The sequence below is a fragment of the Lolium perenne genome, chromosome 2, assembly GCF_019359855.2.
Source record: "Lolium perenne isolate Kyuss_39 chromosome 2, Kyuss_2.0, whole genome shotgun sequence".
NCBI lineage: Eukaryota > Viridiplantae > Streptophyta > Magnoliopsida > Poales > Poaceae > Lolium > Lolium perenne.
In genome coordinates, this window is record NC_067245.2 from 164,455 (window position 1) to 175,765 (window position 11,311).

Below are 11,311 nucleotides of genomic sequence, written 5' to 3' on the forward strand. Positions count from 1 at the left end.
CTATATTGTTGATAATAATTTGCTAATAACTTGCGTAGTAATATAGCATTACTACAATGGTTACCTAATAAAACTTGTCCACCGTGTGAGTGCCTTTGTAAGTACCTCCTTGGCGAAGGGGGAACATATCGGTTGGGTTATGTTTGCAGAGTATAGAACTGTTAGTTTATGCGCTCTCTCACCTTCTCTGATAGACGAATGTTGTAGAGTGTATCGATCTATAGGTTTTTAGTGCTTGCACGCTGCTGCTTAACCCCACCATATCACCTATGACGTTCCTCTTGCGTCCTCTAAGTCTCCTGCGTGCCTCAAGTACAAAGGACGACTGGTTGACGAATGCTTATACATCTTGAAGCCTTGTTAAGTACGAACCCGTACTTATTGCTGCTTTGGGACATAACCGGGTAGGTTTGAAGATTGGTGTGATGAAGACGATGTTAGCAAGGTTACCCTTTCGGCTTGGCCTGGGCAGGGTTATGGACGTCATTGTTTACCTTCATGACTCTTAGTCCAATTTGTATCTTGTCTGTACTCGGACATATTCGATTTTCTGTATGATTCGGATCTTTATATTGTATATTTGTATCTTGACTCGTTGGAGTCATTGTTGTAATATATGTTTCTTGTGGGCTCTATTGTAATCCTGTGTTAATGTTACCGCTTGTGTTAATTCCTCTGGCATCACGTGTGTGATTCGCCGCGCACGTCGTGTCGGAGGGCGTCTCAGAATCGGATAGTGCGGATTTCGACGGGATCGATGGAATCCTCATGGTACCGGTTTCGAGGCGTCACAAAGTTGGTATCAGAGCTCAGGTTGACCCCTATTAGATGCGAGGTTCCTTGTTAGTGGTGATTTTCAACATGGTACAAGAAGACGCGAGGTTCCTTGTTAGTGGTGTCGATTGTAACGGCCCCGGGTAATACCTCTATTAGATTTTGTTTGTTCCTTTTATTTTATGCATCATCATGCATCATGCATCATGCATCATGTCATCCATGATTTTGTTAAATAAAATTATTTTATAAACCTAAATTATTTTTTTCACTCTCATATGGGTTTTATAAGAACCACCTCTTCTCTATTCTTTAAACAAACCCTAAGAGAACTTTCAGCAAGGACATAAAAGTATTTCAAATGTTTCAATTTCAAAATCAACTTTGGTTTCCGGTTTGGTTTCAAATGCAAAACAGTTTTTTTTCCAAAATAAAGGAGCAAAGGTTTTAAAGAGAAAAACCCTTCCCCCTCTCTCCCTGGACCCTATCTTTCCAGGCGGCCCAGATTCTTCCCGCAGCAGTACATCGCCCACGCGGCCCAGCTTTTCCCGTCGCTGATGCAGACTAGATCCAGCCCAGAGCATCGCAGGTCCAGACCGTGTCTCCATCTGCTTCTAATCCTTTTGCAAAATCTTCTAAAAATCATATCTTTTAATTGGTAACTCGAAATAAAAAGTGTTATATATGAAAATTGATCAGAAAAATGCACTTAACATGAATATGCCATCCATATGATTGTTTTCATCTTGCACCATGTCGCGACGTGATAGTTTGTGCATTTCCACCTTACATATATGCGGAGTATTTCGGACACCGACTAGGGTTTCCCCGCTCCGCTTAAAATTGAAGTAGCACACCTATGGCATGTTATGCCATGCTGACAACCACTTAAAATTTGATGGTAGAAAATGCAACTCCAACTCTAATCTGTTTGTCCGGGGTTCCGACTCCGATTAATATGGATAAATTGCACTGCACCATTGCTGCCATGTCATGCATATCATCTTGATCATGTTGAATCTTCTTTATCCGAAGTAGTAAGACTTGCATGCGTTGTGTGTTCCAGCATTTTCTTCTTCCCGGATAGGATCGCGAAGTAGTGTTGTGATATACGACAAGTCCTCCGGATGTTCCTCGGCAATCTGTAACAGGCAAGCATTTCTTAAACTCTTGTCTCTGCAGGAGTCGCTCACCTATTTTTATTTTACCTTCTCTCTTATGCTAGCCTTGAGTTGCGTTCTTGTCATGTGTCATATCCACTTGTTACCTCAAGCAGCCCATATTGCCTCCAACACCCTCCTACAACTGTTGTTTGGTTATCGGGTCTGCCTTGCGAGTCATAGTGCATGCTAGAGCTGTTTATATCTCATTACCGTTATCGTTATCTTATCAGGTTATCTTATGGGGAATCATGACACATGGTTTATGGATATATCTATTGGAGATAATCATGCTCTACTTTAATGTTAACAACTAAAATTGTAACAGAGGCATCTTTGAGCCCCTTTGCGAAAGCATCAGATCTTTAACTCGCTAATGTCCCCTAGGACCCGAGTTCTTGTTATCTGTTCCGAGATTGAGCGCTCTACCCGTACGTGGGGGAGTGGGACCCCCATCACCCACTACATTTCCTCGAGTCTGTTTATTGGGAGCCACAACCTTGGTTTTATTTGGTCATATGCACGATATGCACGATTTACTTCCTGTTGCCTTCGGGTATTTATATTCTATAATGTACATCATCTCGCGGCAGGTTTAGCGAACGCGGGTTGTTCATGCCAGCATAGCCCTCCTCGCAAACCTCTAGGTCTGTATCGGAGTACGGCCGAACTTCGTCACAGGTAGCTTAGTTGGGTGGCTCCCATTAAAATTTCTCTTGCATTGGGAATGGTCTTGTTGTGAGACTCCGCATTTGCACCGCGGGTTCGAGCATGCGTATGGTTACATTTGGGCAACCCCTACAGGGTGTACATCTTATCGATAAGCCGTGTCCGCGGTTATGGACGACTTGAAATTGTATGGCTTGATCATAGAATAACTTACACCGATATCTTGTTGATAATAATTTGCTAATAACTTGCGTTAGTAATATATCATTACTACAACGGTTACCTAATAAAACTTGTCCACCGTGTGAGTGCCTTTGTAAGTACCTCCTTGGCGAAGGGGGGAACATATAGGTTGGGTTAATTTTGCAGGGTATAGAACTGTTAGTTTATGCACTCTCTCACCTTCTCTGATAGACGAATGTTGTAGAGTGTCTCTATAGGTTTTTAGTGCTTGTGCGCTGCCGCTTAACCCGACCATATCGCCTATGATGTTCCTCTTGCGTCCTCTAAATCCCCTGCGTTCCTCAAGTACAAAGGACGAGTGGTTGACGAATGCTTATATGTCTTGAAGTCTTGTTAAGTACAAACCCGTACTTATTGCTGCTTTGGGACATAACCGGGCAGGTTTGAAGATCGGTGTGATGAAGACGATGTTAGCAAGGTTACCCTTCCGGTTTGGCCTGGGCAGGGTTATGGACACCATCGTTTATCTTCAGTACTCTTAGTCCAATTTGTATATTGTCTGTACTTGGACATATTGGATTTCCTGTATGATTCAGATCTTTATATTGTATATTTATATCTTGACTCCTTGGAGTCGTTGTTGTAATATATGTTTCTTGTGGCCTCTATTGTAATCATGTTTTAATGTTACCGCTCGTGTTAATTCTTCTGGCATCACGTGTGTGATTCGTTGCACACATCGTGTCGGAGGGCGTCTCAGAATCGGTATAGTGCGGATTTCGACGGGATTGATGGAATCCTCGTGATACCGGTTTCGAGGTGTCACACCGGGGCTAACTACATTAGGGAAATCCGCACTCCGCAAGGGAACCATGCAACGAAGTGATTACAGCCAGACCACGCGCGAACGCGAGGATGCTGCATGACTTAGAAATTTTCTAGAACCACAATGAGCCACTTTTCGCGTGCGAATAGTCAGGAAACTATTCACGAGGAAAGATCAACGGTGCTTTGACTTTGGATCTTGTGGAAGATGCCCAGCAATTATTGTTACTAGTAATATTGTAGTGTTTCAATCCTATATGATTCAAGAAGATATGAATTTTCTCATTTCTCATTCCTGAATTTTGTACATGAGCAAGCATGCACGCATGCACTTGGGTGTACTTGCTCGCGTACAAAATTCAGGGATTTTCTCACACAAATTTAAATGTATTTAAAATATATTATTTCTCAAGTAGCACGAGGATACCTTCCACACTGGTTGGAGAGACGACAGATGTAAAACAGGCAACATGCACTTTCCAGATAGATTGCAGAGAAATGCTGACAATGTATGAATGTCACTTCTTCCTTTCCACTCTTTCCCAATGTTGCTTACAGTTCAGTTCTGAGAAGCATGGATTGCTGGATTGGGAGCCAATTAGCTTGATCCGAAGAACAGCCAACCACCAGAGAAAAATGCGAGATTAAGAAAACATGCAAATATGAGGGGATACTCCCCGGTCAAAATAGAATATCATTGAATAAATTTAGAGGAACAACTCCAGGTCCGAACAAGAGCAAAACCAACTCCGTTCAGGTCTACTACAGCTTTTGTATGGCTTTCCATTCCATCTAGTAAGGCGGCACAATGTAGTGATACCACCACCTGTAGTATAAGTTCCACCTGCCTGAGCCCTTCACGTTGCGCGTCAAGGAGAAAAGGCGTAGCATGCTTGCTACTTATAACCAACCAACAGCTTGGCCTGTCTAACAAGGGAGGAATATGAGGAGCATGCCTGCGGATTTAACAGGCTTCCGCAGGAGGGGTGTGGTTTGCTTAGGTACCCAGTGCTGCTTTTTTACAAATCGGGCAAGTGTTCTTTATGACGAGCCATTGCTTAATGCATGCTGTGTGGAAGTAATGCCCGCAGTCCACCCTGCCCATGTCCTCGCCATCAGCATAGTCCTCCTGTATATGCACTAGGTAAGTTAACTTGGGACAATACTTTCACCATATAGACCTAAAGTTCAAAATGAGTCAAACAGCCACATGCATGATAAGATTAATCATTACTCAGAGCAATTAGAGAAGTTGGCAACCCAAAGTAACATAAGGCTGACAGCAAACAAAGAAAACACGATCTTCTGAATTACCTGGCAGATACAGCATGGTTCAACACCTGTTGGAGGTTCAACCTCCAAAGGGATGTGGAGATATTTCCACTGCTTCAAGCCACCCATTACTTTCTCCTCGCTAAGCCCAGTACTCACATGCCCTATACGCTCACCAAGTGCCAATAATTCCTGGAAAAACACAGCAAATTGCAATAATCAAAAACAAATTCAACCAAATGGCATACAAATGCTACCACTTAAACCAAACTTTCACGCCATGGGACTAGCTACAATGTATTACTCAGTACCAGCTCGAAGCACATAGAGGTGGCAATGACAGAGAACTAGAAAAACCCAGGGCCTTGACCGGTACAGCACTAGTTATTAAATTTGAAATAGGGAAACTGAATTTGTTGGATCCTTCACAGAATGACTGGTTCCCACCTGGAATCACTGTTCGCTGATTCAAATTAGAAAATAACAAAGAAATATCTAAAGATTTCCATATTGCTATTTTGTCCTTATCACTAGTTCCAAGCCCAACTCCAGGCAGTTTCATCACAAGCTATATTGTCTACTCAATTTTTTTAAAAGATTTTTAAGAGAAGGAAAGCACTATGCTTAACTGAAAAAACAAGGCATGGGCATATATTTAACATAAGTCAGTAACCGGGCCAGTCCGAGATAGGATCTCTGGTGGAGGGATAACAGAGTTATGATCTGGAAATAAGGGAAAGTGCTGCTACAAGCTTAGTACCTCGTATGACATATTATCCACATCAAGCCGCATCTCACGATGCCTATCAATCAAACTGGCTCTCCTGATAAGTGAACGATCAGCAAGAAAATCCTGCCCAAAAATAAAATATCAGAATTGGATGCCTATTGATCAGTCTTTCACCATTTTAACTTATCATGGTGGAATGATATAAATGTATAGCGTAAAATAGGATGGTTACGGTGCAAAAAAGGATAGACTTGTTGTGGTTCAGAGTACATGACACAAAATTACAAATAAAGCTATATTTTCTTTCTCCAAATATTCAGTTCAGAGAGAAAAGGTCACTTCATTACTTTGAACTACAAGAGTTAAGATTCATTAAGAGCTTTCAGACTGCACTTATAGTAACTTGTACCATAACAGCTGTGCCTGGATATTTAGTGCTTAAAACTCGATGTAAATTTTGTTAAGCGACACCGGGTAAGTAGGAACACGAACTATCTGGATGGGAGCTAGTACTTGTATCAGGAGAATTTTACCACCTAGTTAGAACTTAGGAGTTCCCAAATTGGTTGTTAAAAGTAGTTGCTTAGTTTAGTTCACATGTTATGGTGTAGCATTCATTTTTATCTAAAGATTAGTATGTCCAACCAAACTAATATTGTTGTTGTGGAAGGTATAATTAAATACAAAACGTAACATCACTAACATTGGATGTTAAGTTCCATAATTCGAACCCGATCCAGATAATAATAAGTACTCCCTCCAGCCCTAAATACTTGTAGCAGGTTGAGGCAAAATGTAGGCTAAAATATGTCTAGATTCATTGAACCTGCGACAAGTATTTAGGGCCGGAGGGAGTACATAATTATTTCTAAGGTAACACGGTATATACAAGAAGTCATTCTCACCTCCAGTCTAGCAGCACTTCTTCCCTGTCGAAGTTGTTCGAACACACTGCGAAGCTGTACAAAAAATAAAAATAAAAAACATATGGGCAAAAAAATAAGTAACAAAATTTTACATTGCTAGAAAATGCTGAATTCGGAACAAAAGAGTAAGTCATCTCAGCATCAGCTCAGAGGTACCCAGGGTACATCTGATTTGAAACTACCTTACCATAGAGGTTAAGAAAATCTACCACTTAAAATACCAAAACACATCTACGGTAGGAAATAGTTGGCATACATCATAGAGCGATAGCACTAATTTAGATTTATAAACAAATAACAGAAATGTTAAGCAGCATTAATCTAAATACAAGGCAAGAAAATAGCATGGCTCACATGGAAACAAATTTCACAGAAAGAAGGACTTGAGTGTGAGTTATTATTCAACAGATAAAATTAAGGACCCCATCGAGAAATTTTATAATCAAAGTAACGAACCAGATAAAGACAAAGGAAACTTGCAGCAATGATCTTTTAAGATATATATGTAACTATTTATGAACCATATCAGCGTCTAGTAAAAACAGAAGAACTAAATGGGGTAACTCCAGGGAAGCATACCTCTGAGATTGACCTGCTTCCTTCCCTTGAAGCAGCTATGGTCTGCATGAAAGACTGAAGGTCTAAGTGACCTGTGTTTTGCCTATCAATAGAGGAAGGAACTGCCCTAGAGTAGTGTTGCAGACTTGCACGAGAACTCGTTCCTTGTTGTTGGCTCCGATTCTCATGCAATGAAGACGAATGCCCACGATGCTGCAATGCAATGCTTGAACTTCTGGAATGAGAAACACTAGCAGCAAGCGAGGATCTCCTGGGTATTTCAGTTGAACCTCTTGCCGCTGAACTTGGCTGAGGTACATTCAACCCAGGAACTTGTTGGAGTCCTACATTTGCAGCAGCTCGAAGTGTGGAACTGGAGCTGGAATTTTGCTGATTGCTTCTGCTTCCGGGTGCAGCTAGCAAGTTTGTTGAGTCTGTAGAAAACATCGACGGACCTAGCAAGAAAGGCTCATGGAGATTGCTTCTTGTCAGGCTGCTACCATGATCTTGTGAAGCAGATCTCAAATTTATTGTATCAGCAGAACTGGAAGAACTCCCTATTCTTGAACCAAAATTACCATTTGATGGAGGTTGGCACAAACTTTGCGAGAACTGAGCAACAGCAGGTACATGAGCACTGTTATGAGAACTTGCTGAAGAACTCATTGCTCTAGGTTGCACTGGAGTAATAGAAGACAGTTGCTGCGCAGGCTGACGAGCTGAACACCTGATACTTCCCTCGGGCAGGAGGTTAGGAAGTGATTCATCATACTCATTTGCACTCATTCTCATCCGTGTATTTCTCAGGAATCTTTCATTTTCATGCAAATGACCAGATAGTGTATAAGGACCAGGGAAAATGGCATCTTCAGAGGTATCATTATCTTGGTTCAACTGTTCTACGGGAGGGAATGAAAAACCGTAGTGTGTAGAGGTCGGCATACTTAAATTATCATTACTTTCAGGACTGGATGGCAAAGATAGCAGCATATTATTATTTTGTCGACGATTACGTGAACTCCCATTGGCAGAAGACTCTGCAATACTTCCAGCAATATTTTTTCTCTTGATAGATGAACGAAAATGGTTCACACTACGGGAAGAACTTCCACCGGCTTCTTGGCCAGCTGTATCATCAAAAAGGTTCCCAGTATGCGAAGAATTTCTTATAAGACTGGGAGAAAATTCACGATGACGAAGAACATGCTCAGCGGTGGAAAGACCTCTGTTCAGAGGAAAAACATGCATTCCAGATTGTCCATTACTCTGACCCATGTCAACATTCCCGGACTCAAATTGATCAGCCTCATTAAGGTTCAGGTCTATGTTCAAGTGTGAAGGCAGCGAACTACTGCTTTCATGTCTTCTCCCTTCGATAATCAAAGGGCCACCTATGGACAAAGAAGGCACAAAATTTTCCCTTTTCGCCTGTAAAAGGCTATCATGGTCACCTAGGAAGCCCATAGAGCTAGATCCAGCTGAATCCCATAAACTCAAGCTTGTATTTTGCTGACCACTCGGCATTCCTACCTCGTGACTGTTGAGCGCATAATGCGGGTAGTTCTCACTCTCTAGGGTGTCAGGGAGTAAGTCATTTTCATCGACGGTGGGGTTGCTGGCAAGTAAACTCTGCTGATCGATGACCTGGTTGGTGGAACTAGAACCAAGGTGGCATGTTTCCGAGGAAGCCAACATGGTGATCCTGTTATGTTGCATCAAAGCCTGTGTTCCTTGGTAACTTGGTGAGAATATACTCAAATGGTTTCAGTAGAATGAACAATCACCCGCTAAAAAGCAACACTTTACAACTTGAAGTAGATATTCCTGGCAAGTATAACAAAAGGGAAAATAGTAAGCAATCAGTACTGTTATTTTACACAACATAAAGCAAGTAATAAAAATAAAAGAAACAGCACTAACAAAAACTATATTCAGACGCTATGCCTACTTTGTTGAGAAGCATGAAGAAATATGCAATGCGCATGGAACCGACATCATCAAGGTAGAGTGCTAGGGACAAGTCATACAAAACAAAATACTGAATAAATTAGGACTAAACTCGTTGTTAATTGTATGTTCAATATGGATGAAGTACAAAATAAAAGGATACAACTAATATTTTTTACTGGTGAAAATTGCAGTAAGCATTCAGTTTTGGTATAGAAAATATGAAAAAGGCTGCTTCGGTTTGTGATCACATAACTAACAATTTAGATCGAAAATTCTAATAAATTTGAAACGACCCTGACTGTTTGTGAGCCTTTAACAGGGTGAGACATCTCCAAAAATTGTGTGCTTTGTTCATGTTCATGGCATGCAATCCATTTCTAGACCTCGGGACAAGGTTCCATTTGGTCTTGGCATAGAAAATATGAAAAGTCTGCACATAAGTACATCAGGTTATATATCACCATGTTTCTATGAATCAAGTATCGCTATTATACTCTTGGACTAGGATACACTATAAATCATCACCCCTCCAAACACATCACCATTCCAACCAAAAGGAGCAATGTGGGATGTAGGCAGCCTACATACCTCAAGTACTAAGGGCAACAATTGAATTGACAAACGGTGGCAACCCTTGCAGACAGCTGGGTAAGGCTACGAAACCTCCTCCCTGCCTTCATACATACAAGAAATAAATATCGCAGGTTAATTAGTTTCTGTCTGCAGTGGATTCTCAAACTCAAATAACAGACATACAATTCGAATCTTAAATTCTAACAATTTGGAGCAGTTAATAATTTCCGTGAGCCTGCAAACAGATAAAACTTGTACCGAGATTCGGCGCCAGTTCCATCCATGCCCATGCCATGCAGCCCATTTCTAGAGCTCGGGGCAGGGTACAAAAAATTCCAAACAATACTGCAGCCTAGGCACATCGATGGTCTTGTACAAACAACCCCATGAAAAAATCTAAACCGGGAGAACCCTATCCTGCCTACCCAAGCCAAAGACTCGATTTTGTCACCATGGAATCTTCCCACAAACCTGCTCCAACCCCAACAAGAAGCCGAATCGGCGAAATTCCGGCCAATCCACCCACGAACCGACAAGAAATGGCCGCCTCCAGATCCGCCCCGCGCAGATCTTGACACTCGGCACGCCTCGCCCCAATCGAACCCATCCGCCCCCCAATCCAGCCCCAGCAGGGCACACCCCCTTCCTCCAAGAAGCACACATCCACCCACTTCCACACCATCCTCTTAAAACCAAAACCAAGAGAGAAGCCAGGAACCAAGAAACGTACGGAGAAAGAACCGTCGGTCCGGCCGGCGCGCCTCCCGATCGGCTCCCTTCCTTCCACCGGAGGCCCAGCGCCCCGATCGATCGACGATCGGCGGCGGGTGGGAGAGGGGAGGGGGTGGCCGCCTGCCTGCCTGCCTGGTTCCTCCGGTCCGCTGCGTCGCGTGGCTCGCTCGAGGAGGAAAAATAGGCGGAGAGGGTGGGCTGCGGCGATTTTCGGGGTGGGTGGGTATGTGCGTGCGTGTGTGGGGGAAAGGGCTGTCTGCGTGGAATGATTCTAGCCGTCGGGTGAGCGACATCGACGGTCGTGGACTAGATGGATGAGTGTTTTGTTTGCAGAAACAAATCCTCCAGCGATCCCTGGATATTAATGTTGGGCAGTGTTTTGGATCTTCGGTAGATACTAAGAGGTAAAAAGTTTGAACCCAAAAAAGCGAGTCTAGTTCACCGAACTCGCATATTCAGGTCGTAAAATGGCTGATGCAGATTAAAGTCCGTAAACCAAAACTTAAAAAACAGAAATATTCTGTTTTTTACAGTTTTGGTTTACGGGCTCTGTTCTACGTCAGCGTCATCCGAACCCGTAAAAACAGGGTTTATGAAATTATTTTAGCATATGATCGAAGAAACATCACAATAAAATGCAAACAATTCATGCATAGTTCATAGTGTAGACATCAAATGACAGAATCAAATGACACAGTTCATAGTTCCCCCTCTCCTCTCACCGCCAGCATCAAACCGAGGTTGGCTCGCCGTCAGCACCGTCGCCACCACCTCCTGGAGTCACATCGGCTGCACCAGTTGCCTCTTCACAAGCTGCTCTTCGTCTTGCCGTGATCTCCGCCGTATTCTCCTTCCACCACTCCAGTTGAATCTTATTCATGTCCTTAGTGTTCATCATCATGATCTTCCTCTCTCTGGCCAAAAGTTGCTTCGTTGCTTTGTCCTTCTTGACGTTGATC

At 42.6% G+C, this 11,311-nt stretch overlaps 1 protein-coding gene across 3 annotated transcripts; it reads right to left on the minus strand.

Annotated features, from left to right (window-relative positions):
- Window positions 1-4,272: 4,272 nt before the first annotated feature.
- LOC127330887 (uncharacterized) lies at window positions 4,273-10,564 on the minus strand. Of its 3 annotated transcripts, none has more exons than XM_051356956.1 (7): window positions 10,351-10,564; window positions 9,636-9,717; window positions 7,119-8,921; window positions 6,519-6,572; window positions 5,644-5,736; window positions 4,926-5,075; window positions 4,273-4,740 (listed from the first exon to the last, which is right to left on the minus strand). In XM_051356956.1, the coding sequence occupies exons 3-7, from the start codon at window positions 8,811-8,813 to the stop codon at window positions 4,609-4,611; spliced, it is 2,124 nt and encodes a 707-aa protein (XP_051212916.1). In that variant the 5' UTR covers window positions 8,814-8,921; window positions 9,636-9,717; window positions 10,351-10,564; the 3' UTR covers window positions 4,273-4,608. The 3 variants fall into 3 exon arrangements, with proteins under 3 accessions (XP_051212916.1, XP_051212915.1, XP_051212917.1); XM_051356955.1 differs by having other exon boundaries at window positions 9,636-9,721; XM_051356957.1 differs by lacking the exon at window positions 9,636-9,717.
- Window positions 10,565-11,311: the final 747 nt, after the last annotated feature.

Excerpts from the sequence above, each read along its gene's own strand:
- LOC127330887 (XM_051356957.1), bottom strand. The coding sequence starts at position 8,813 with ATGCAACATAACAGGATCACCATGTTGGCTTCCTCGGAAACATGCCAC. Across the intron at positions 5,737-6,518 it reads GAAGTGCTGCTAGACTGGAG|GATTTTCTTGCTGATCGTTC; the intron begins GTGAGAATGACT and ends ATTTTTGGGCAG. Across the intron at positions 4,741-4,925 it reads AACCATGCTGTATCTGCCAG|GAGGACTATGCTGATGGCGA; the intron begins GTAATTCAGAAG and ends GTGCATATACAG.